The following is a 27,677-nucleotide window of genomic DNA, read 5'->3' on the forward strand; positions in this document are numbered from 1 at the left end:
AGTTGTGGCTGCTTTGCGTGATGTATTGTTGTCTCTACCTTCTTGCCCTTTGTGCTGTTGTCTGTGCCCAATAATGTTTGTACCATGATCTGTGCTGCTACCATGTTATAGTGCTGCCATGTTGTGTTGCTGCCATGTTGTGTTGCTATCATACTGTGTTGTCATGTGTTGCTGCCATGCTATATTGTCATCTTAGGTATCTCTTTATGTAGTTTTGTGTTGTCTCTCGTCGTGATGTGTGTTTTGTCCTATATTTTGATTAAATTATTATTTTTAATCCCAGCCCCCGTCCCTGCAGGAGGCCTTTTGCCTTTTGGTAGGTCGTCATTGTAAATAACTGACTTGCCTAGCTAAATGAGGTAAAATAAAATGCACCTTTGGCAGCGATTACAGCCTTGAGTCTTCTTGGGTTTGATGCTACAAGCTTGGCACACATGTATTTGGGGAGTTTCTCCCATTCTTCTCTGCAGATTCTCTCAAGCTCTGTCAGGTTGGATGGGGAGTGTCTGTACACAGCTATTTTCAGGTCTCTCCAGAGATGTTTGATCGGGTTCAAGGACATTCAGAGACTTATCCTGAAGCCACTTCTGTGTTTTCTTGGCTGTGTGCTTAGGGTTGTTGTCCTTTTGGAAGGTGAACCTTCATCCCAGTCTGAGGTCCTGAGCGCTCTGGAGCAGGTTTTCATAAAGGATCTCTCTGTACTATGCTCCGTTAATTTTTCTCTCACTCCTGACTAGTCTCCCAGTCCCTCCCGCTGAAAAACATCCCAACAGCATGATGCTGCCACCACCATGCTTCACCGTAGGGATGGTGCCAGGTTTCCTCCAGATGTGACTCTTGGCATTCAGGCCAAAGAGTTCCATCTCGGTTTCATCAGACCAGAGAATCTTGTTTCTCATGGTCTGAGAGTCCTTTAGGTGCCTTTTGGCAATGTGCCTTTTACTGAGCAGTGGCTTCCATCTGGCCACTTTACCATAAAAGGCCTGATTGGTGGAGTGCTGCAGAGAAGGTTGTCCTTCTGGAAGGTTCTCCCATCTCCACAGAGGAACTCAGGATCTCTCTAAGAGTGACCATCGGGTTCTTGGCCACCTCCCTGACCAAGGCCCTTCTCCCCTGATTGCTCAGGAAGGTGCATTATCACTAGCTCTAGGAAGATTCTTGGTGGTTCCCAACTTCTTCCATTTAAAAATGCTGGAGGCCACTGTGTTCTTGGGGACCTTTAATGCTGCAGACATTTTTTGGTAGCCTTCCCCAGATATGTGCCTCGACACAATCCTGTCTTGGAGCTCTACAGACAATTCCTTTGACCTCATGGCTTGGTTTTTGATCTGATGTGCACTGTCAACTGTGGGACCTTATATAGACAGGTGTGTGCCTTTCCAAATCATGTCCAATCAATTGAATTTACCACAGGTACACTCCAATCAAGTTGTAGAAACATCTCAAGGATGATCAATGGAAACAGGATGCACCTGAGCTCAATTTCGAGTCTCATAGCAAAGGGTCTGAATACTTATATAAGTAAGGTATTTCTGTTTTCTATTTGTAATAAATTTGCAAACATTTCTAAAAACCTGTTTTCGCTTTGTCATTATTAGGTATTGTGTGTAGATTGAGAAAAATTGCTTATTTTATACATTTCAGAATTCAAAATTTGGAAAAAGTCAAGGGTTCTGAATACTTTCCGAATGCACTGTATATGATCACACCGGTAATAGATCCGTTGTTGTATTACTTGTGAAGCACAACTGACTGAGCATACATTTAAAAAATTAGCTTTTTATTATTATTTATTTACTGGGTAACTTTCACTTTTACTTGAGTCATTTTCTATTAAGGCATCTTTACTTTTACTCAAGTATGACAATTGAGTACTTTTTCCACCACAGCATGCATGTTGATTTTGTCCCTCCACACCAGATGCAATCAGGACACGTAGGTTGAATTATCAAAACAAACTCTGAACTAACTAAACTCACCAAAAAAAGAAACGTCCTCTCACTGTCAACTGCGTTTATTTTCAGCAAACTTAACATGTGTAAATATTTGTATGAACATAACAAGATTCAACAACTGATACATAAACTGAACAAGTTCCACAGACATGTGACTAACAGAAATTGAATAATGCTTCCCTAAACAAAGGGGGGGGGGGTCAAAATCAAAAGTAATAGTCAGTATCTGGTGTGGCCACCAGTTGCATTACGTACTGCAGTGCATCTCCTCCTCATGGACTGCAACAGATTTTCCAGTTCTTGCTGTGAGATGTTACCCCACTCTTCCACCAAGGCACCTGCAAATTCCTGGACATTTCTGGGGGGAATGGCCCTGGCCCTAGCCCTAGATCCAACAGGTCCCAGACATGCTCAATGGAATTGAGATCTGGGCTCTTCGTTGGCCATGGCAGAACACTGAACGAGCAGTATGGCTGGTGGCATTGTCATGCTGGAGGGTCATGTCAGGATGAGCCTGCAGGAAGGGTACCACATGAGGGAGGAGGATGTCTTCCCTGTAACGCACAGCGTTGAGATTGCCTGTAATGACAACAAGCTCAGTCCGATGATGCTGTGACACACTGCCCCAGACCATGACGGATCCTCCACCTTCAAATCAATCCCGCTCCAGAGTGCTGGCCTCGGTGTAACGCTCATTCCTTCGACGATAAATGCGAATCCGACCATCACGCCTGGTGAGACAAAACCGCGATTTGTCAGTGAAGAGCACTTTTTGCCAGTCCTGTCTGGTCCAGCGACGGTGGGTTTGTGCCCATAGGCACCGTTGCTGGTGATGTCTGGTGAGGACCTGCCTTACAACAGGCCTACAAGCCCTCAGTCCAGCCTCTCTCAGCCTACTGCGGACAGTCTGAGCACTGATGGAGGGATTGTGCGTTCCTGGTGTATCTCGGGCAGTTGTTGTTGCCATCCTTTACCTGTCCCGCAGGTGTGATGTTCGTATGTACCGATCCTGTGCAGGTGTTGTTACATGTGGTCTGCCACTGCGAGGACGATCAGCTGTCCATCCTGTCTCCCTGTAGCATTGTCTTAAGCGTCTCACAGTACGGACATTGAAATGTATTGCCCTGGCCACATCTGCAGTCCTCATGCCTCCTTGCAGCATGCCTAAGACACGTTCACTCAGATGAGCAGGGACCCTGGGCATCTTTCTTTTGGTGTTTTTCAGAGTCAGTAAAAAGGCCTCTTTAGTGTCCTAAACTTTCATAAATGTGACCTTAATTGTCTACCGTCTAAGCTGTTAGTGTCTTAACGACTGTTCCACAGGTGCATGTTCATTAATTGCTTATTGTTCATTGAACAAGCATGGGAAACAGTGAAGATTTTACAATGAAGATCTGTGAAGTTATTTGGATTTTTGCTAATTATCTTTGAAAGATAGGGTCCTGAAAAAGGAATGTTTCTTTTTTTGCTGAGTTTATATTCATTTGGGGAAAGGTTGAAACGTGTAACTGACCACAACGCTCGCGTTACGTTTGCGAGCATTGGAAAATGTATGTACACATACATGTTATTCAATCATTTAATCCAAACTGCTTGCGTGTGTCAACGAGTGTCTGCATAGCCAGGTGCTAAAATAGAACTTGGTTCTATTTTTTAAGCTTGACGCGCTTCAAGTCCTGCCTCTCCCATCTCCTTATTGGTTTTTAGGAGCATATACCCACGTGGGTGATTGACAGATGAACTGAGGTCCACACTCCAGTCCAGTTACTAGCGGTAATGCACCTTAAAGTTGATTGTCAACCGCCATAAAAAAATCCAAAAGAAGAAGACGACTGAAGGAGGGTAGATTACTAGAAACTAACTTGGTTTACCCTTTCACCTGTGAATGAATTGTCAGAGTAGAGGACCTTGTGCATTTCAGGTAAAATAAGAACCCAATGTTTACATCCCAGGACAAATTAGCTAGCAACACAAGCTTGCTAGCTAAATTGCCATGTATGTCGACAAATGAATATATTTGGTTCAGAGTTCATTTTGATATTTCAACCTGCATGTCCTGACCGCGTCTGGTGTGAATGGACAAAATAAAAATGCGCGCTAGCAGTTTGGATGAAATGATTGAATAACATGCATGTGTACATTTATTTTGCAATGCTCGTGGGTGTGGTCAGCATGTTACTGCTGCAGTACTTGCTGTAGCGCTGAGAGGAAATAGGAAGAAAGCGCATTTTATGGCGTATAAAAGTGTTGAATTCAAATTAAAAACAGCATCTCTTTGCTGTATTCGTTGACAGCCTCTTTAGTCATGGTTTTAAATGTTTTGAAATCTCACAGTATCAACTTTGCTGAAGCTTTCTTTTATGCCTGCTACCTTACTGCAGACAGGTCATCTGAGCCATCCGATTGGTCAGCGGTAGGCCTGTAGTGCAGTTGATTTGCTCTCTTGGCCTGCTGAGATGGTAGAGTTCATACCTTCAGACAAATGAAATGGTTCAAAATGGCAACAGCTCACCTACCCGGTGCTGCAGTGCAGCTGAATTGGGTGCACCTACCACCAACAGCTCGAGAGAAAAAAAAAGAAAATAGGAACACAAGGTTTTATCGTAGTTTTTTTTTACAGGAATGTTCGCAGATTGACTAGGAATGCCTTGGAGATCGACCGGTTGGTGACCACAGCTTTAGAAAGTTGAGTGAATTACAATCTCATGCTTCCCCTCTGTGGGCTGATAGGTCTATTTCTGGGTGGCAGTCCAAGGGAGCTGCGCAACAGTCTTAGGACTACTGTATGCGCGCATGTTGGCAGTTTAGAGGGAACATTGGGCATTCCTCACACCTATTTATGTTACATTTATGAAACTTCTGTGGAAAAAGACACAAAATAGGTCAATACTCCTGCCCCTCCTCCCTTAAAGGGGTAGTTGACCCAAATTATGAAATTATGTATTTGTTTCCTTAGCCGAAAAGCAGTCTGTGGACTCGTAGGTAAATAAAACCAAAGCTTGGATTGCAGTCTCTCCTTTTCCATAAACTATATTTAAGGTAAGTTAACAAATAATACACCTTTAACCCTCACAAACACCACCTTCCTCTCACCTCGGGTCTCGCGGGTGACGGGGTGCTTGAGGGCGATGTGATGGACGCTCACCCACACCTTGGTGCCGCCGTGCTCCAGCTCGGCGCGGGGCAGCTTGCACTGGCTCATGGCCGAGAAGAAGCCCTGGGTGTCGGGCCGTGGGGCAGACAGGGCCTGGGAAGCCACGGGGCTCAGTTCGCCCCCCTGGCAGAACCAACGGAAGGTGATGATGTCTGGATGGAAGCACGAGGCCTGGGTGGTCAGGGTGACCACACCTGGAGGAGAGAGTGGAAAGAGACATGCAGCGAATAGACTTGTGTGGGTCAGTTGGTAACAGTGCAGCACTGGCAAAGCCAAGGTTGTGTGTTTAATTACCACAGGAATCATACACAAAAAAATGTTGCACGGACTGTATTGTAAGTCGTTTTGGATAAAAATGTCTGCTATATTGTCAAGACTGTTAAAAACGCGATTGGTCAAGTTGAAATGGAATTGACTCCAAACCTGATATGCAGTGTACTTTAATTTGTATTTAAAATGAACTTGAGTTCATCTTACCGGAGTCATCACCTGCCTCTGTGAGCTGAATCTCTGAGACCTTGGGGGGAGCTGAAGAAAAGTAAGAGAGGACAGGACAAGTCATTTTAAAGTATTTTTTCAACCTTTGTGTTACAATCTGAAATTAAAATGTATGAAATTGAGATTTTTTTAAAAATCTCCGGCCTACACACAATACCCCATAATGTCAAAGTGGAATTATGTTTCTTAGAAAAAAATTGAAGTTCAGGAGTAAAAATGTGTTAACAAGTCACATAATAAGTTGCATGGACTCACGCTCTACAATAATAGTGTTTAGCATGATTTTTGAATGGCTACCTCATCTCTGTACCCAACACATACAGATAATTTTAATTTTAATGTCCCACAGTTGAGCAGTGAATTTCAAAGACAGATTCAAAGACAGATTTGAGCATGGTGAAGTTATTAATTACACTTTGGATGGTATATCAATACACACAGTCACTGCAAAGATACAGGCGTCCTTCCTACCTTAGCTGCCGGAGAGTAAGGAAACCGCTCAGGGATTTCACCATGAGGCCAATGGTGACATTAAAACAGTTACAGTTTAATGGCTGTGATAGGAGAAAACTGAGGATGGATCAACAACATTATAGTTACTCCACAATACCAACCTAAATGACTGAGGGAAAAGAATGAAGCCTGTACAGAATAAAAATATTCCAAAATGTGCATCCTATTTGCAATACGGCACTAAAGTAAAACCAAAAAAATGGGCCAAAGAAATTAACTTTATGTCCTGAATACAAAAGATTAATTTGGGGCAAATCCAACACAACATCATATTTTCAAGCATGCTGGTGGCTGGATCATGTTATGGGTATGCTTATCATCGACAAGAACTAGGGGTTTGGGGGGGGATAAAAATAAATGGAATAGAGCTAAGCACAGGCAAAATCGTAGAGGAAAACCTGGTTCAGTGTGCTTTCCAACAGACACAGAGACAAACTCTCCTTTCAGCAGGACAATAACCTAAAACACAAGGCCAAATATAATGGAGTTGCTTACCAAGAAAGACAACATTGAATGTTCCTGAGTGGCTTAGTTACAGTTTTGACTTAAATCAGCTTGAAAATCTATGGCAAGATTTGAAAATGGCTTTCTAGCAATGATCAACAACCAACTTGAGAGAGCCTGAAGAGTTTAAAAAGAATAATATGCAAATATTGTACAATCCGGGAGTGGAAAGCTCTTAGAGACTTACCCAGAAAGACTCACAGCTGTAATCACTGCCAAAGGTGATTTTAATATGTAAATTAGGTATTTCTCTATCAATCAATTTGCAAAAATATATACATTTTTTTCACTTTGTCATTATGGGGCATTGTGTGTAGATGGGTGTCATTTTTATTTTATTTAATCAATTTTGAATTCAGGCTATAATGTGGAATGTGGAATAAGTCAAGGGGTATGAATACTTTCTGAAGGCACTGTACACTGAGACAGAAGGAAGAGAAAAAATTAAAGACAGTGTTTCTGTAAAAGAGACAGGGTTGTATTCAATTCCATTTTAATTTAAAAAAAAATCCTGAATTGAAACAAATTGACACCAACCCTGGTGCGAGAGCTGTCCCTTACCCAATATGGTGAACTTGTCTGACACCCTCTCCACCACAACCTTGTCTTTCCCCACATAAGACACCTGGCACTTGAACACTGCCCCCTTGTGGATGGAGATCAGGGGGATGAAGGAGAGCGAGGACAGCAGTCGCTGCTTGCTGCTGTCCCCCGTCGAGTGCAGCGGGCCCTGGGTGTGCAGCTTGTAATAGCCCACGTCGCCACCAGGGAGCAGCAGGGGACCCTTCTCCGAGACTGGGGAGGTGAGAGTGAGACCGTAGGGTAGAAGCATGGTGCTTAGTTGGTTACGGAGAAAGTTAGTGTTGTTAGCGTACGCTTTGAATGTGGGACGGGATTCTGGTCATTTGATGTTGGACAATATTTGTTAGTAGAATTATGTAATGAAAAAGACAAAAGGCAGCGAGTTACTTAAGATAATGTACTGCACAAAAGCAAAATGCTAAATAAATGACAAAATAAAGTAATACTTCACTTAATTAAAAGTCCTTGTATAATTACTTGTATAATACTTTTTAACTTGTATGAGCCTTTATGGTGCCTACTGTTGTCTCTCTATGTAGGACATTTTAAACTGGCTGAAAATTCTATACAAATTCTGTCAGTTATTCAGTCTGGATCATTATGAGATGATAATAAGACATAATACATGCTTATGCCATGTCTTACAATACCTTCTAACTGTATAATAATGTTTTATACCTGTAGGCTGTAATTAAAGTGTTACCAAAAGCGACATTGTGGTCTGGCTCTATGTGTATATACACAACACAATATGCATTTGGACAGTGAAGCATTTTCAATTTGTCTCTATACTCCAGCATTTTGGATTTGAAATCAAATGTTTCATATGAGGCAACAGTACATAGTGTCGCAATTAATTTGAATATATTTTCATACATATCCGTTTTACCATTTTAAAATGAAAGCACTTATTTTATGCATCTATCCCCAAATGCTAAACTTTTGACTACTTAATATACATTGGAGTATTGTCACATTAAAACATGTAACTTCACTGTCCAAATACATATGTTGTAGAGTGTATATAATGCTATAATGCTTTATAATAGTATCATGCTTTATAACATATTATAATCATGAATGGGCCTCTAAAATGTCTTAGAATAAAGCTTATAATATGTTATGTGACATATTGTGGTTTGGCTCTACCTGTGTGTGAGGTGTCTGAAATGGGGGTGTCATTGAGGAACCAGGTGGTCTGGACCCTGTCCACCCTTCTCCCCTCCACACTGATGGTCACCCTGCCCTTCTGACCCACAATGACCCGGGGAGGCAGAATGATCCCTGATACATTTAGAAACTTCTGCTTCTCTGGGGAGGGAACGAGGGAGAGGGACAGAGAAAGAGGAGAGGGAGATAGATGTCAGTGGTGATATGAACACAATTTTCCGAGACTAGTGGTGTTACAAAACTTCATAATAAAAGTGCAATTATATACATACAGTGGGGTCTGAAATTATGGCACCCTTGATAAAGATGAGAAAAAAAGACTGTATCCTGCGTCTGTGTTTATGGACTACCTTCTTCAATTCAAACTACAGGTTCAAACTACAAGTCCGGAGATTGAGATTGAAATGACCATTGCAAAATGTTGATTTTGTGGTTAACCCAGAAGCCAGCCGCACCAATGTGTCAAAGGAAACACCGTACACCTGGCGACCGTGTCAACATGCATTTCACCTGGCCCGCCACAGGAGTCGCTAGTGCGCAATGGGACAGGAACATCCCTGCCGGACAAAAAATTCCCTAACTTGGATGACGCTGGGCCAATTGTGCGCCGCCCCATGGGTCTCCCAGTCGCGGCCGGCAGAGACAGAGACTGGACTCGAACCAGGATCTCTAGTGGCACAGCTAGACCACTGCACCACTCGGGAGGCCCCTATAAACTAAACCTATTTGATGATTCTCTCTTGATATACCTGACCAATATTGAAAACTCAATGCCCCTTTGCTAAAAATAAAATCTGAATACCAAAAAATCTGGATATAAAATGTATTTGGAAAAAACTAAATAATGGCAATAGGAAAAATAAAATAAATGATGATCTACACCACTTTTTTTAATACTTAGGATGCTTAATAAGTGACAACAAACAAAAAATATATAAAGATCATTGTATTCCATTACTCAACAATATGAAAGCAGATCTAATTAAATAGAATACATCTTCCAATAAATCTTACAGGTATAATAAACCTCTTTTAGAACAGCATGGCAGCCAAAGTTTTTGTATTTATTTTCAGTAATACCAATTACCCCACCAAAGACATCCGTTAAAAAAGTATACTCGGTCATAACAGACTTTATGTGGGAAAATAAAATTCAAAGAATAAAAAGGAACATTTTACATCTTCCAAAGTCTGAGGGTGGTTTTAACCTTGGAATTGTATCAACTCGCTACCCAAGTGTCACGTCCTGGCCAGTATATAAGGTTAATTGTTTTGTAGTTTGGTCAGGGCGTGACAGAGGGTATTTGTTTTATGTGGTTCAGGGTGGTGTGTTTGTGTAAAGGGTGTTTGATTTAGTATGTCCGGGTTTTGGTTTATGTCTAGGTAGTTCTATGTGGAATCTAGTGTGTGTGTTTCTATGTTTGGTTGATTGGGGCTCTCAGTTGAAGGCAGGTGTTGTCTATCTGCCTTTGATTGAGAGTCTCATAAATGAGGGTGTGTTTGTGTTTGTGTTTTGTGGGTGATTGTTCTGTGTTCAGCCCTAGGCTTTGCCAGACTGTTTTGTTGTTCGTTTGTTAGTTCTAGTAGTTTTGGTATTTTGTATTCAGTTGTTTTTTTGTAAGTTAATAAATCTAAATATGAGCATACACGTACCTGCTGCATTTTGGTCCTCTATCACCAACGACAACCGTGACAGAATCACCCACCACCAAAGGACCAAGCAGCAGAGGAAGGAGCGGAGGATTTTCGAAGAGGACAAACGAGAGAGATGGACTTGGGAGGAGATCTTGGAGGGAAAAGGCTCCTACACTTGGGAGGAGATCCAAGCAGGGAAAGATCGCCTTCCTTGGAAACAGGTGGTACGCGAGAGAGAGGATAGGAGTAAGGCTGGTATGGACCGGGAACGTTTCCGAGGGACAAGACTGGCGTTGAAGCACGAGAGGCACCCCCAAGAAAATTTTGGGGGGGGGCACACGGGTAGTTTGGCTAGGCGAAGGAAGAGCCGGAAGCCAGCTACCCGTGGTTATATGGAGGAGCGTATGAGGTGGGGAGCGCCATGTTTCGCTGAGAAGCGCAATATCTCACCCATACGCACGCACAGTCCGGTGCGAGTTATTCCAGCCCCTCGCAGGTGCCGTGCTAGAGCGGGCATCCAGCCTGGTAGGAGGATGCCTGCGCAGCGCATCTGGTCGCCGGTACGCCTCCGAGGACCAGGCTACCCAACTCCCGCTCTACGCACGGCTACCATCAAGCCCCTGCACAGCCCAGTCTGCCCTGTACGAGCACTCCGCTCGTGCAGGGCTACTAGTTCCATCGAGCCAAGGCGGGTTGTGCAGGAGGTAAGATCTAGACCGGCTGTGCGCCTCCATAGCCCTGGGTTTCCAGCTCCTGTCTCTCGTGCGGACCCGGAAGTGCGTCCACCCAGTCCGACTCGTCCTGTTCCCGCTCCCCGCACTAAACGGCAAGTGCGTAAACCCAGCCTCGCGAGTCAACAGTCGTCGGAGCTGCCCGCCAGTCAACAGTCGTCGGAGCTGCCCGCCAGTCAACAGTCGTCGGAGCTGCCCGCCAGTCAACAGTCGTCGGAGCTGCCCGCCAGTCAACAGTCGTCGGAGCTGCCCGTCAGTCAACAGTCGTCGGAGCTGCCCGTCAGTCAACAGTCGCCGGAGTGGTCAGACTGCGCTGAACTGCCGGAGTGGCCAGACTGCGCTGAACTGCCGGAGTGGCCAGACTGCGCTGAACTGCCGGAGTGGCCAGACTGCGCTGAACTGCCGGAGTGGCCAGACTGCGCTGAACTGCCGGAGTGGCCAGACTGCGCTGAACTGCCGGAGTGGCCAGACTGCCCTGAACTGCCGGAGTGGCCAGACTGCCCTGAACTGCCGGAGTGGCCAGACTGCCCTGAACTGCCGGAGTGGCCAGACTGCCCTGAACTGCCGGAGTGGCCAGACTGCCCTGAACTGCCGGAGTGGCCAGACTGCCCTGAACTGCCGGAGTGGCCAGACTGCCCTGAACTGCCGGAGTGGCCAGACTGCCCTGAACTGCCGGAGTGGCCAGTCTGCCCTGAACTGCCGGAGTGGCCAGTCTGCCCTGAACTGCCGGAGTGGCCAGTCTGCCCTGAACTGCCGGAGTGGCCAGTCTGCCCTGAACTGCCGGAGTGGCCAGTCTGCCCTGAACTGCCGGAGTGGCCAGACTGCCCTGAACTGCCGGAGTGGCCAGACTGCCCTGAACTGCCGGAGTGGCCAGACTGCCCTGAACTGCCGGAGTGGCCAGACTGCCCTGAACTGCCGGAGTGGCCAGACTGCCCTGAACTGCCGGAGTGGCCAGACTGCCCAGACTGCCCCGAGCTGACAGACTGCCCTGAACTGCCGGAGTGGCCAGACTGCCCTGAACTGCCGGAGTGGCCAGACTGCCCTGAACTGCCGGAGTGGCCAGACTGCCCTGAACTGCCGGAGTGGCCAGACTGCCCAGACTGCCCCGAGCTGACAGACTGCCCTGACCTGCCCGAGTTGCCAGACTGCCCTGACCTGCCCGAGTTGCCAGACTGCCCTGACCGTCCCGAGTTGCCAGACTGCCCTGACCGTCCCGAGCTGCCAGACTGCCCAGACAGCCTGGAACGGCCTGAGCCGGAGCCGCCTCCAATATAGGTGGGTTGGGGAGGGGGGGTGTAGCACAGTGCCGTCGTTGACGGCAGCCACCCTCCCTTCCCTCCCTTTAGTAAGGGGGAATTTTCTTTTGGGTATTGTTTGGGGGTAATTTTTTTTTGTTAAGGTGCTTCTGGGGTAGCACCTTTAAGGGGGGGGTACTGTCACGTCCTGGCCAGTATATAAGGTTAATTGTTTTGTAGTTTGGTCAGGGCGTGACAGAGGGTATTTGTTTTATGTGGTTCAGGGTGGTGTGTTTGTGTAAAGGGTGTTTGATTTAGTATGTCCGGGTTTTGGTTTATGTCTAGGTAGTTCTATGTGGAATCTAGTGTGTGTGTTTCTATGTTTGGTTGATTGGGGCTCTCAGTTGAAGGCAGGTGTTGTCTATCTGCCTTTGATTGAGAGTCTCATAAATGAGGGTGTGTTTGTGTTTGTGTTTTGTGGGTGATTGTTCTGTGTTCAGCCCTAGGCTTTGCCAGACTGTTTTGTTGTTCGTTTGTTAGTTCTAGTAGTTTTGGTATTTTGTATTCAGTTGTTTTTTTGTAAGTTAATAAATCTAAATATGAGCATACACGTACCTGCTGCATTTTGGTCCTCTATCACCAACGACAACCGTGACACCAAGGCTTTTACTTGCGACATATATAAAATGCACTAAAGAGGAACAATGGTTACATATTTTAGACACGCATGCTCATCCCCAGAATATTTTTACATGTCTATTTTCAAAGGATAAAGCGAAGAACATTAACAACTTCATAGGTAAGAACGGTATAACAATATGGAATAAAATAAAATGTATTTTACAAAAACCAATATGTCTTCCTAAAAACACAACCTTTTAAAACAATCCTTGGATAGCTTTTCAGAATTCACCGATAAACTGGTGCACATGGAAACTAAAGGCATAGAAACTGTAAATGACTTGGTAATAGGGAATACCTTTATTTCCAAGACAGTATTAAAAAGTAATTTTGGACTCACCAATGTAGATGGTTTAAAATACATGCAACTTAAATGTTACATATACTGTAACTACATTTCATTTTGAAATCATTTAGACATCAGTGCAACCTTGAGGGAATCCTATTTGAGTCAGAAAAGGATGTTCATATGATAGGGAAGATATATAATACCTTGCAGAGATCATATCTAAGAATGTATTATACAAGAGACAAAATTCAGAAATTCTACAGCACAACGGCAGAGTCATGTCTTAAGTCTAAAACTAATAATGACTAATTAACCAATGCTTCAACGTCCAGAAGTTGTGGGCGGAGTAAGAAAGTTGGCTGTCAGAAGTATTACAATGTAAACTTACTTTTAACAGTCAGAGGGCCCCAAGCGCAACATAGCTTCAGCATGTAAATCAGCTAGAAAGATGTGTCGGCATCGATTAATTGTCTCTGGCCCCCTCCCAGTTAGGGGGAGTGATGAGCTCTACAGCAGTCTCACAACTCAATCGCTGGATGAAAACTGTTTTCTGCCCCTCCCAAAAGATAGAATTTGTAGATAACTGGCCCTCTTTCTGGGATTCACCCACAAACAGGACCAAGCCTGGCCTGCTGAGGAGTGACGGACTCCATCCTAGCTGGAGGGGTGCTCTCATCTTATCTACGAACATAGACAGGGCTCTAACTCCTCTAGCTCCACAATGAAATAGGGTGCAGGCCAGGCAACAGGCTGTTAGCCAGCCTGCCAGCTTAGTGGAGTCTGCCACTAGCACAGTTAGCGTAGTCAGCTCAGCTTTCCCCATTGAGACCGTGTCTGTGCCTCGATCTTGGTTGGGCAAAATTAAAAATGGCGGTGTTCGCTTCAGTAATCTTACTAGTATAAAGACCTCCTCCATTCCTGCCATTATTGAAAGAGATTGTGATACTTCACATCTCAAAATTGGGTTACTTAATGTTAGATCCCTCACTTCCAAGGCAGTTATAGTCAATGAACTAATCACTGATCATAATCTTGATGTGATTGGCCTGACTGAAACATGGCTTAAGCCTGATGAATTTACTGTGTTAAATGAGGCCTCACCCCCTGGTTACACTAGTGACCAAACCCCCCGTGCATCCGGCAAAGGCGGAGGTGTTGCTAACATTTACGATAGCAAATTTCAATTTACAAAAAAAATAACAATGACGTTTTCGTCTTTTGAGCTTCTAGTCATGAAATCTATGCAGCCTACTCAATCACTTTTTATAGCTACTGTTTACAGGCCTCCTGGGCCATATGCAGTGTTCCTTACTGAGTTCCCTGAATTCCTATCGGATCTTGTAGTCATAGCAGATAATATTCTAATTTTTGGTGACTTTAACATTCACATGGAAAAGTCCACAGACCCACTCCAAAAGGCTTTCGGAGCCATCATCGACTCAGTGGGTTTTGTCCAACATGTCTCTGGACCTACTCACTGCCACAGTCATACTCTGGACCTAGTTTTGTCCCATGGAATACATGTTGTGGATCTTAATGTTTTTCCTCATAATCCTGGATTATCGGACCACCATTTTATTGCGTTTACAATTGCAACAAAAAATCTGCTCAGACCCCAACCAAGGAAGATTAAAAGTCGTGCTATAAGTTCTCAGACAACCCAAAGATTCCTTGATGCCCTTCCAGACTCCCTCTGCCTACCCAAGGACGTCAGAGGACAAGAATCAGTTAACCACCTAACCGAGGAACTCAATTCAACCTTGCGCAATACCCTAGATGCAGTTGCACCCCTAAAAATGAAAAACATCTGTCATAAGAAACTAGCTCCCTGGTATACAGAAAATACACGAGCTCTGAAGCAAGCTTCCAGAAAATTGGAACGGAAATGGCGCCACACTAAACTGGAAGTCTTCCGACTAGCTTGGAAAGACAGTACCGCGCAGTATCGAAGAGCCCTCACTGCTGCACGATCATCCTATTTTTCCAACTTAATTGAGGAAAATAAGAACAATCCGAAATTTCTTTTTGACACTGTCGCAAAGCTAACTAAAAAGCAGCATTCGCAAATGGAGGATGGCTTTCACTTCAGCAGTAATACATTTATGAACTTCTTTGAGGAAAAGATCATGATCATTAGAAAGCAAATTACGGACTCCTCTTTAAATCTGGGTATTCCTCCAGGGCTTCATTGTCCAGAGTCTGCACAACTCTGCCAGGACCTAGGATCAAGGGAGATACTAAAGTGTTTTAGTACTATATCTCTTGACATAATGATGAAAATAATCATGGCCTCCAAACCCTCAAGCTGCATACTGGACCCTATTCCAACTAAACTACTGAAAGAGCTGCTTCCTGTGCTTGGCCCTCCTATGTTGAACATAATAAACGGCTCTCTATCCACCGGATGTGTACCAAGCTCACTAAAAGTGGCAGTAATAAAGCCTCTCTTGAAAAAGCCGAATCTTGACCCAGAAATTATAAAAAACTATCGGCCTATATCGAATCTTCCATTCCTCTCAAAAATTTTAGAAAAAGTTGTTGCGCAGCAACTCACTGCCTTCCTGAAGACAAACAATGTATACGAAACGCTTCAGTCTGGTTTTAGACCCCATCATAGCACTGAGACTGCACTTGTGAAGGTGGTAAATGACCTTTTAATGACGTCAGACCGAGGCTCTGCATCTGTCCTCATGCTCCTAGATCTTAGTGCCGCTTTTGATACCATCGATCACCACATTCTTTTGGAGAGATTGGAAACCCAAATTGGTCTACATGGACAAGTTCTGGCCTGGTTTAGATCTTATCTGTCGGAAAGATATCAGTTTGTCTCTGTGAATGGTTCGTCCTCTGACAAATCAATTGTAAATTTCGGTGTTCCTCAAGGTTCCGTTCTAGGACCACTATTGTTTTCATTATATATTTTACCTCTTGGGGATGTCATTCGAAAACATAATGTTAAATTTCACTGCTATGCGGACGACACACAGCTGTACATTTCAATGAAACATGGTGAAGCCCCAAAATTGCCCTCGCTAGAAGCCTGTGTTTCAGACATAAGGAAGTGGATGGCTGCAAATTTTCTACTTTTAAACTCGGACAAAACAGAGATGCTTGTCCTAGGTCCCAAGAAACAAAGAGATCTTCTGTTGAATCTGACAATTAATCTGGATGGTTGTACAGTCGTCTCAAATAAAACTGTGAAGGACCTCGGCGTTACTCTGGACCCTGATCTCTCCTTTGAAGAACATATCAAGACTGCTTCAAGGACAGCTTTTTTCCATCTACGTAACATTGCAAAAATCAGAAACTTCCTGTCCAAAAATGACGCAGAAAAATTAATCCATGCTTTTGTTACTTCTAGGCTCGACTACTGCAATGCTCTACTTTCCGGCTACCCGGATAAAGCACTAAACAAACTTCAGTTAGTGCTAAATACGGCTGCTAGAATCCTGACTAGAACCAAAAAATTTGATCATATTACTCCAGTGCTAGCCTCCCTACACTGGCTTCCTGTTAAGGCAAGGGCTGATTTCAAGGTTTTACTGCTAACCTACAAAGCATTACATGGGCTTGCTCCTACCTATCTTTCCGATTTGGTCCTGCCGTACATACCTACACGTACGCTACGGTCACAAGACGCAGGCCTCCTAATTGTCCCTAGAATTTCTAAGCAAACGGCTGGAGGTAGGGCTTTCTCCTATAGAGCTCCATTTTTATGGAATGGTCTGCCTATCCATGTGAGAGACGCAGACTCAGTCTCAACCTTTAAGTCTTTACTGAAGACTTATCTCTTCAGTAGATCCTATGATTAAGTATAGTCTGGCCCAGGAGTGTGAAGGTGAACGGAAAGGCTGGAGCAACGAACCGCCCTTGCTGTCTCTGCCTTGTCTGTTCCCCTCTTCCCACTGGGATTCTCTGCCTCTAACCCTTTTACAGGGGCTGAGTCACTGACTTACTGGTGTTCTTCCATGCCGTCCATGGGAGGGGTGCGTCACTTGAGTAGGTTGAGCCACTGACGTGGTCTTCCTGTCTGGGTTGGCGCCCCCCCCTTGGGTTGTGCCGTGGCGGACATCTTTGTGGGCTATACTCGGCCTTGTCTTCGGACGGTAAGTTGGTGGTTGTAGATATCCCTCTAGTGGTGTGGGGGCTGTGCTTTGGCAAAGTGGGTGGGGTTATATCCTGCCTGTTTGGCCCTGTCCGGGGGTATCATCGGATGGGGCCACAGTGTCTTCTGATCCCTCCTGTCTCAGCCTCCAGTATTTATGCTGCAGTAGTTTATGTGTCGGGGGGCTAGGGTCAGTCTGTTACATCTGGAGTATTCTTGTCTTATCCGGTGTCCTGTGTGAATGTAAATATGCTCTCTCTAATTCTCTTTCTCTCTTTCTTTCTTTCTCTCGGAGGACCTGAGCCCTAGGACCATGCCTCAGGACTACCTGGCATGATGACTCCTTGCTGTCCCCAGTCCACCTGGCCATGCTGCTGCTCCAGTTTCAACTGTTCTGCCTGCGGCTACGGAACCCTGACCTGTTCACCGGACGTGCTTGTTGCACCCTCGACAATTACTATGATTATTATTATTTGACCATGCTGGTCATTTACGAACATTTTAACATCTTTACCATGTTCTGTTATAATATCCACCCGGCACAGCCAGAAGAGGACTGGCCACCCCTCATAGCCTGGTTCCTCTCTAGGTTTCTTCCTAGGTTTTTGGCCTTTCTCAGGAGTTTTTCCTAGGGAGTTTTTCCCAGCCACCGTGCTTCTTTCACATGCATTGCTTGCTGTTTGGGGTTTTAGGCTGGGTTTCTGTACAGCACTTTGAGATTTCAGCTGATGTACGAAGGGCTATATAAATACATTTGATTTGATTTGATTTGATCCGTCTGTCTGCATATTTCATGGCGTGGCACAGTGGGGTGTAGTGAGATACCCGATGGGTTGGACGATCCTCTTCTCATAACTTATCTTAAAAAAAGTTATACTAAAGAATTGGAAATCAATAAATCTGCCATCATTAACACAATGGAAAAATAAAATGATTTATTATTTAAATATCGAAAGTGTGTAGGCTACGAAGAGAAACAATAAAGACGTTATCCGTAGCATTATATTCCATTTTGTTGCGACTCGAGCAATACCTCTCCCTCATTCTACAGGTAACTGCCAAAATAAATAAAGGAAATGCATATTGAAAGCATGGGGCGCTTCCACACATTAAGTTCCAGACACTTCTAGAATCTATGCCAAGGTGCATTGATGCTGTTCTGGCAGCTCATTTTGGGTTAACGCCCTATTAAGACACTTTATGTTGGTGTTTCCTTTATTTTGACAGTTACCTGTAGTAGCAGGCTACACAGAGAATGGAACAGCTGTATTGAGGAAACGGCTCTAGTTGCACAAAAGGGAATATGACATTGCGGATAAAGTTCGGAATGACACAATTTCATGTCTACAACTACAGACCTGCATCACTATAATGAGAGCTTTGCCGTTTCTAAAAGGACATATTTGGGTGTTTTAGAAGCTTTTGTTCATGTTTTTCAGGGCACCCTTACTACACAATTAGGATGAGGAGTTGATTTGCAGTTTGGGGTAAGCTTCTCAAAAACAAGTGAAGTCACCAAAAAATGTGTCTGAACCTTTACCATTTACATCCAAAATAGAGATTTCATTGTAAAACGTATCCTTTAAGGTCAACAGCATTATGAACTACCTAGCACCATGACATTTTAGCTAAAAACCTGTTTGCCTCTGGCAGGAGGCTGAAACTTGGCCACAAGTATATCTTTTAGCAAGACAATAACCCCAAGCACACATCCAAATCCACAAAGAAATACCTCAATTGACCACAAAATAAACATTTTTCAATGGCCATCTCTGCCTCTGGACTTAAAGCCCATTGTGATTTGAATTGAAGAGGGCAGTCCATAAGTGCAGACAAAGGATATCAAGGATCTGGAAATATTTTGTATGGAGGAATGGTCTAAGACCCCTCCCAAGTGTTCTCCAATCTCATAAAACATTTTCGAGAAAGGCTCAGTGTTGTTAACCTCGCAAGGTGAGGTATTGAAAACAGGGGTGCCAATCATTTCCATTGAACATGCTTTTTAGTCCAGGACTGGTCTTGTTTCCGAGAAAATGGCCCTATACGTAGCACACGTCCATCTCAAATGACAGAAGTTTTGAACTTCTATTTGCTATTTATGGCCTGTAGGCCTCATTGACCTGAGCTTATACAACTCGATTTTGAGTTGCATAATGTATGGATTATTTTGACTATAACAAATACTCAGATTAAACATATTGTGCTATTTATCACAGACTACTTTGTGTCAAAGTTTAACAAGGACATTTGTTTTAAAACCATTTACATTTTTTAAATAGTGGCAGGATTTTATGTAATCAACCCGGGATATGGTGTATCTTGTTGGCCCTGGGGTCATCCAGATAACATTTCAGCCGACAGCCGACCTCTCCTCTCAGGTGGGGATGAAGACCAGTAAATTTCCATTATTTGACCAGAATGTAACAACAACCTCATCACTGGATTGTTCCACATCGGATGTCTCTTGGTCTGGATCATATTCTGTGTTGTCATCAACTACTGACACTCCCCCTCTAATGCATCTTCACTGTCAGTTTCCTGGCCTCTCTCCTCCTCACCAGTGTCATGATCAAAGATATGATCAAGAGCCTCACATATACATTATATCGTTTGGTCATTGTGCTGCCACAGAATGAATTGTTTGCAAGGCCTCAAAAAAGCTTTATATACCAGAGCTGCGAGAAAAGTTCTATATATTACTGAAACAATGTTGCGATTGTTTATGAAAATGCCAACAGGTGTGGTTCCAATGGGTGAAATATTACAGTTGAATTCAGATGTTTACATACACCTAAGCCAAATACATTTAAACTCAGTTTCACAATTCCTGACATTTAATCCTAGTAAAAAATCCCTGTCTTAGGTCAGTTAGGATCACCACTTTATTTTAATAATGTGAAATGTCAGAATAATAGTAGAGAGAATTATTTATTTCAGCTTTTATTGCTTTCATCACATTCCCAGTGGGTCAGAAGTTTACATACACTCAATTAGTATTTGGTAGCATTGCCTTTAAATTGTTTAACTTGGGTCAAACGTTTCGGGTAGCCTTCCACAAGCTTCCCACCATAAGTTGGGTGAATTTTGGCCCATTCCTCCTGACAGAGCTGGTGTAACTGAGTCAGGTTTGTAGGCCTCTTTGCTCGCACACGCTTTTTCAGTTCTGCCCACAAAATTTCTATAGGATTGAGGTCAGGGCTTTGTGATGGCCACTCCAATACCTTGATTTTGTTGTCCTTAAGCCATTTTGCCACAACTTTGGAAGTATGCTTGGGGTCATTGTCCATTTGGAAGAACCATTTGCGACCAAGCTTTAACTTCCTGACTGATGTCTTGAGATGTTGCTTCAATATATCCACATAATTTTCTTTCCTCATGAAGCCATCTATTTTGCGAAGTGCACCAGTCCCTCCTGCAGCAAAACACCCCCACAACATGATGCTGCCACCCCCGTGCTTCACGGTTGGGATGGTGTTCTTCGGCTTGCAAGCATCGCTCTTTTTCCTCCAAACATAACGATGGTCATTATGGCCAAACAGTTCTATTTTTGTTTCATCAGACCAGAGGACATTTCTCCAAAAAGTACGATCTTTGTCCCCATGTGCAGTTGCAAGCCGCAGTCTGGCTTTTTTATGGCGGTTTTGAAGCAGTGGCTTCTTCCTTGCTGAGTGGCCTTTCAGGTTATGTCGATATAGGACTTGTTTTACTGTGGATACAGATACTTTTGTACCTGTTTGCTCCAGCATCTTCCCATGGTCCTTTGCTGTTGTTCTGGGATTGATTTGCACTTTCGTACCAAAGTCCGTTCATCTCTAGGAGACTGAACGCGTCTCCTTCTTGAGCGGTATGACGGCTGCGTGGTCCCATGGTGTTAATACTTGCGTACTATTGTTTGTACAGATGAACGTGGTACCTTCAGGCATTTGGAAATTGCTCCCAAGGATGAACCAGACTTGTGGAGATCTACAATTTTTTCTGAGGTCTCGGCTGATTTCTTTTGATTTTCCCATGATGTCAAGCAAAGAGGCACTGAGTTTGAAAGTAGGCCTTGAAATACATCCACAGGTACACCTCCAATTGACTCAAAGGATGTCAATTAGCCAGAAGCTTCTAAAGCCATGACATCATTTTCTGGAATTTTCCAAGCTGTTTAAAGGCACAGTCAACTTAGTGTATGTAAACTTCTGACCCACTGGAATTGTGATACAGTGAATTATAAGTGAAATAATCTGTCTGTAAACAAATGTTGGAAAAATTACTTGTGTCATTCACAAAGTAGATGTCCTAACCGACTTGCCAAAACTATAGTTTGTTAACCTCTCTACGGGAGGTGGGACGAAATCGTCCCACACTATTCAACAGCCAGTGACAAATCAGAGCGCCAAATTTAAAACCACAAAATGTCATAATTCAAAGTTCTCAAACATAGGACTATTTTACACCATTTTATAGATACACTTCTCCTGAATCGAACCACGTTGTCCAATTTCCAAAAGGCTTTACAGCGAAAGCAAAACATTAGATTATGTTTGGAGAGTACATAGACACAAAAAAACACAGCCATTTCCAAGCAACTAGCATGCATCACAAATACCCCAAAACACAGCTAAATGCAGCACTAACCTTTGATGATCTTCATCAGATGACACTCCTAGGACATTATGTTATACAATACATGCATGTTTTGTTCAATCAAGTTCATAATTATATCAAAAAACAGCTTTTTACATTAGCATGTGATGTTCAGAACTAGCATACCCACCGAAAACTTCCGGTGAATTTACTAAATTACTCACGATAAACGTTGACAGAATATATAACAATTATTTTAAGAATTATAGATACAGAACTCCTTTATGCAATCGCTATGTCCGATTTTAAAATAGCTCTTCGGCGAAAGCACATTTTGCAATATTCTGAGTACATAGCTCGGCCATCACGGCTAGCTAATTTGACACCCACCAAGTTTGGGACAAACTAAAATCAGAATTACTATTAGAAAAATTGTATTACCTTTGCTGTTCTTCGTCAGAATGCACTCCCAGGACTTCTACTTCAACAACAAATGTTGTTTTGGTTCCAAATAATCCATAGTTATATCCAAATACCGCTGTTTTGTTCATGCGTTCAGGTAACTATCCAAACGGTGACGCGCGAGCGCATTTCGTGACAAAAAATGTCAAAATATTCCATTACCGTACTAAGAAGCATGTCAAACGCTGTTTAAAATCAATTTTTATGCTACTTTTCTCGTAAAATAGCAATAATATTCCAACCAGGCAACGTTGTATTCATTCAGAGAGAGAAAGAAAAACATGGAGCAGTCTCGTGAATGCGCATCTCAGTCTCACTGTCCCCAGGCTGACCACTCAAAAACAGAGCTGTTGTACTTTGCCCAGAGACAGCAGACATCCCATTCCACTTTCTGGCGGCTTTAGAGAGCCAATGGAAGCCTTAGAAAGTGTCACGTTACAGCACAGATGCTGTAATGTTGATAGAGATGCAACAGAAGGACAACAAATTGTCAGACAGAGCACTTCTTGTATGGAATCGTCTCAGGTTTTGGCCTGCCATATGAGTTCTGTTATACTCACAGACACCATTCAAACAGTTTTAGAAACTTTAGAGTGTTTTCCAAATCCAGTCCTCAACTGGCAGCTTCATTAAATAGTACCCGCAAACACCAGTCTCAACATCAACAGTGAAGAGGCGACTCCGGGATGCTGGCCTTCTAGGCAGAGTTGCAAATAAAAAGCCATATCTCAGACTGACCAATAAAAAGAAAAGATTAAGAGGGGCAAAAGAACACAGACACTGGACAGAGGAACTCTGCCTAGAAGGCCAGCATCCCGGAGTCGCCTCTTCACTGTTGACGTTGAGACTGCCGTTTTGCGGGTACTATTTAATGAAGCTGCCAGTTGAGGACTTGTGAGGCGTCTGTTTCTGCTGATGCTCCAGATACTCTTCAAGTCTAAAGGCCAGTTTTATTGCTTCTTTAAATCACGACAACAGTTTTCAGCTGTGCTAACATATTTGCAAAAAGGTTTTCTAATTATCAATTAGCCTTTTAAAATGATAAACTTGGATTAGCTAACACAACGTGCCATTACAACACAGGTGTGATGGTTGCTGATAATGGGCCTATGTAGATATTCCATTAAAAATTAAAATAAAAGAAATTCAGCCATTTCCAGCTTCAATAATTATTTATAACAATGTCTACACTGTATTTCTGATCAATTTGATGTTATTTTAATGGACAGAAAATGTGCCTTTCTTTCAAAAAAAATAATTTCTAACTGACCCCAAACTTTTGAACGGCAGTATATGTTGCACCAGCCAATCTATATACTGTGTATACCACTTTCATTAAGATAGCATTAGCAGGTATTACAGTGCACAGTGCATTAACACATCATTCATTATATACTGTATTTATATTCAGATATACATATGGAAATATATGGACATTTAAATATGATGTACATTATTATTAAAGTGAAATAATATTGTGTTTTACTCACCATCCCTCCTTCTCCAGGAGAAGCCAAAGCAGAGCAGAAAGACCAGCACCAGAGATATGCACATCAGAGCCACAGATGCCTTGGCAGACTTGGTCAGCACAGTTTGTGTCTCTGGGAGAGGAGACACACAAGGGAGGAGGTTAGAATATGTTTGAGGCCAGGCTGAATAGAATATATACTTTATTGTCCATTTGGTAAGGACATACATTTGTTCTCTGCCTTTTTCCCCAACCTCACACACTGTTACGTTCCCCAGTTTCTGTGTTGTGGTTTGTGTATTATCATGTATGTATTTCAGGAAATGGATTTCTGAAATTCTCTACAAGCAGCTGATTGGTCAATCAACATTGATGATTGGAGAGCTGACCCCGCCCCCTCGTGAGGACGCAGCTGTCTCCAATTACTAACTTCTTCTGAAGCTATATAAGCCCCAGTTCTGTTGCTCAGAAAGAGAGAGATGATTGCAGAGAGATATTTGCTGGGAGACCCAGAGATTATGGCTGAGAGTTATAGCATGTTGGTTGTTGCTAAGACATTTGGTTTGTACTGTGTAGTTGTTGCAGTGAGAGCTGATTGTAATGTTCTGTGTTAGTTTGTTGCTCAGAGAGAGCTTCTTTAATGTCCTGAGTTAGTTGTTTTCTCAGTTTGTTGTGAAGACATTTGGAATATTCTGTATCATTTGTTCCCAGGGGGGAAGGCACCTAGGGAGTGCTTAGGCAAGAGGCCCCGGGGGCTTTGATATTTAGTTTCTTTGCTTTGGTTCTGTCTAGCCCCTTTTCCCCAAACTTACCGCGTGAAGGAATAAATTCCCAGTAAATGGAATTCTCTGCCTTTTTGTCATCCTTGCTCACACCTACACACCTTTTTCACACCACGGAGAGTTAAGTTGTAGCAGGGTGTTGCGTGCCCTCTTTCTAGAGGCGTGCGTAACACACACACACAGCCGTGTTGCAGCGCCCCTGGATGGAGAGCTAGTTTTGGGGTTAATTGCCTTGCTCAAGGGAACAACAGTATTGGTAGTAATCATTTTGGTTACTGGTCCATCTCTCTAACCTCTTACCACCCTCTGTTTCTAAGAGCGGGTTATGGTGGAAACCCAGCTAAGAATTGTATCAAACCCAATGTTGGGATATCTTGAATTTGTGAACATTCTCTCTGTCCCTTCCCCTCTGCTCTCTTTCTCCCTATCCCCTCTCTCTCTTACCTATGATGGGGTCGATGTCAGCCAGGGCTGCGGAGGTGACCACAGGTTCAGTGACGCTGGGCAGATGGACGACACACTCCACCTCCCCGGCTAGCTCCCTCTGCTCGGGGCTCAGGGTGTAGTAGCTCCTGGTTCTGAAGGTGCCGTCCAGGCCCGACTCGCTCAGCAGAGGTGCGGGGAGCTCCGTGCCATTCTGTAGCCAGGAAACGGAGAAGTCCTCCGGATAGAAGCCCTCGATGTCGCAGGAGAGGGTGAGCGGGGAGTCGCGGGAGGGCAAGGGCACTGCGGAGAGGGTGACAGTCGGGAGGTCTGGGGAGGAAAGAGAAATTATACACTAATGTTCGAAAGTTTGGGGGTCACTTAGAAATGTCCTTGTTTTTGAAAGAAAAGCACTTTTTTTTTGTTCATTAAAATGACATCAAATTGATCAAAAATACAGTGTAGACATTGTTAATGTTGTAAATGACAATTGAAGCTGGAAACGGCTGATTTTCTTTTATTGAATATCTACATAGGCGTACAGAGGCCCAACCTTCACTCCTGTGTTCCAATGGCATGTTGTGTTAGTTAGCTCATCCAAGTTTATCATTTTAAAAGGCTAATTGATCATTAGAAAACCCTTCTGCAATTATGTTAGCACAGCTGAAAACTGTGCCTCTTATTAAAGAAGCAATAAAACTGGCCTTCTTTAGACTAGTTGAGTATCTGGAGCATCAGCATTTCTGGGTTAGATTACAGGCTCAAGTGGCCGAAAACAAATAACTTTCTTCTGAAACTTGTCAGTCTATATTTGTTCTGAGAAATGAAGGCTATTCCATGTGAGAAATTGCCAATAAACTGAAGATCTCGTAATAGTCTTCATTTCTAGTAGCCATTATTTACTGTTTCACACCTAGGGTTACTATACATAACTTTAACCCATTTTATAAGAGATTCTCTAAAACTGAAATATTCCAGGCATTTATATATAAACTCCAGTCGTACTTTATCAAAAGCCTTTTCAAAGTCAGCTATGAATATCCGGCCTGGTTTCCCATATTTTTCATAGTGTTCTATTGTTTCCAGTACTTGTCTTATATTGTCTACAATGTATAATATCAGACAATAGCTTTTTAATTCTATGCATTTTCCTATAATTTTTGTAAGTGTAAGAGGCCTACGATTTTTTGATGGACTGGATCTTTATATTTACCACTTGGATCCTGTTTCAGTAATAATGAAATCAGACCTTCTTGGTAAGTGTCTAATAATGTACCATTTTTATAGGAGAGGTTAAAACATGCTAATAACAGCCCTCTGACTATATCAAAAGGTTTGGTATACTTCCACTGGTATGCCATCCAGCCCTAGTTTTCCCGGACTTAAAGGCATTAATTGCGTCAAGAAGTTCTTCCTCTGTAATTTGGCCTTCACATCAGTCTTTCTGTACAGCTGTCAATTTTACATTATTAATAGAAAGGAAATCCATACAATTAGCTTCGGTTAGTGGAGATGGAGGAGACAAATGTAAACATATGCTTAAAGTACTTTACTTCCTCTTTCAAAATATTGTTTGGTGAATCATGGGTGACTCCGTCATTTGTAACAACTGTCAGAAAATTATTTTTGGAAGCATGTCTATGTTAAAGATTTTTTTTTTTTTAATGGTGCATTTTCCCCCATATTCCATCCCGTTTGCTTTATTTTTATAATATATTACACTTGACCCTTCTTGAATAAGTTCTTCCATTTCTTTTTGTTTTTCCCTTTAACTTATTCTGAGCCTCTATGGTGCAGTTTTTATTGCTATCTGTACTGTTTGTCCTTTCCTTTGTTAATATGGACTCTTGACCTAAATTACTTTTGCTTTAGAGATGAGTACTGAATTGCATGGCCTCCAAAGGCACATTTAAAAGTGTCCCATAAATTAAGGGGATCTGCTGTACCTATATTATGTCAGAAAAAGTCAGTTATAAATTATTCTGTCCTAGTTAAAAACAAGTTATCATCCAATAGGCTTTGATCAAATTTCCAATATCCTCTCGCACGTGGAAATTCTGTCAGAGTAATATATGCCAATTATTTGATGGTCTGACCTCATTCTGTCCCCAATCAACACTTTTTAAACTTTTGGTGCCAGAGAGAATGACATAAGAAAGTAGTCAAGATGACTAGCTTGATTGAGCCTCCGCCATATCTCCCTAGGTCAGGTGTAACGGAGAAGCTGGGAGTCAAGAAGCAAGGGTGTGACATGGAACGATACAAAACAAGAGCAGCGTCTGGACATGAAACATAACTAATACTGTCTGGGGAATGAACCAAAGTGTATAGATACAGATATAGGTGAGGTAATCGGTGAAGTGATGGAGTCCAGGTGAGTCTGATAATGAGTCGCAGGTGCGCATAACGATGGTGCCAGGTGTGCCTAATGGTTGTCAGAGCCAGTGATTAGTAGAGCGGGAGTAGACGTGACATCAGGAAATGTATGCCTCCACTAGTTCCAACATATCCATGAAATTCCTGAGTTCCTTAAGTGCATGAGGGTGATAGTTTGTATTGTGATTTCCTTTACGGTACATAGAGGTATTTAAAACCGTATAATAATAATAATACATGAATTGTATTGCGTGGATCATCATTATTTGGAACGTCCGTATAGGTTAATGAACCATATCTGTTTATGGTCCAATAACATATTTTAAATCATCCATCTACACTACCGGTCACTACCAGTATTGAGAATTTTGGAAAAAAATATGTGCCCATTTTTAACTGCCTCCTACACCAACTCAGAAGCTAGAATATGCATATTATTGTTCAGGTTTGGATAGAAAACACTCTGAATTTTCTAAAACAGTTTGAATGGTGTCTGTAAGTATAACAAAACTCATATTGCAGGCAAAAACCTGTGAAAAATA

At 43.0% G+C, this 27,677-nt stretch overlaps 1 protein-coding gene across 3 annotated transcripts in view; it reads right to left on the bottom strand.

Annotated features, from left to right (window-relative positions):
* si:ch211-180a12.2 (uncharacterized) overlaps nt 1-27,677 on the bottom strand; it is a 67,650-nt gene that overhangs the window by 24,239 nt on the left and 15,734 nt on the right. For 2 of the 3 annotated variants that reach the window (XM_029713962.1, XM_029713953.1), the window contains exons 4-9: nt 24,781-25,089; nt 23,577-23,687; nt 8,356-8,517; nt 7,186-7,521; nt 5,587-5,637; nt 5,049-5,303 (exon numbers count right to left, since the gene is read on the bottom strand). In XM_029713962.1, coding sequence (XP_029569822.1) covers nt 5,049-5,303; nt 5,587-5,637; nt 7,186-7,521; nt 8,356-8,517; nt 23,577-23,687; nt 24,781-25,089 — 1,224 coding nt within the window. The remainder of the gene's footprint in view (nt 1-5,048; nt 5,304-5,586; nt 5,638-7,185; nt 7,522-8,355; nt 8,518-23,576; nt 23,688-24,780; nt 25,090-27,677) is intronic. The other variant, XM_029713972.1, reaches the window with a different exon arrangement.

The sequence above is a fragment of the Salmo trutta genome, chromosome 2, assembly GCF_901001165.1.
Source record: "Salmo trutta chromosome 2, fSalTru1.1, whole genome shotgun sequence".
In the NCBI taxonomy this organism is placed as follows: domain Eukaryota; kingdom Metazoa; phylum Chordata; class Actinopteri; order Salmoniformes; family Salmonidae; genus Salmo; species Salmo trutta.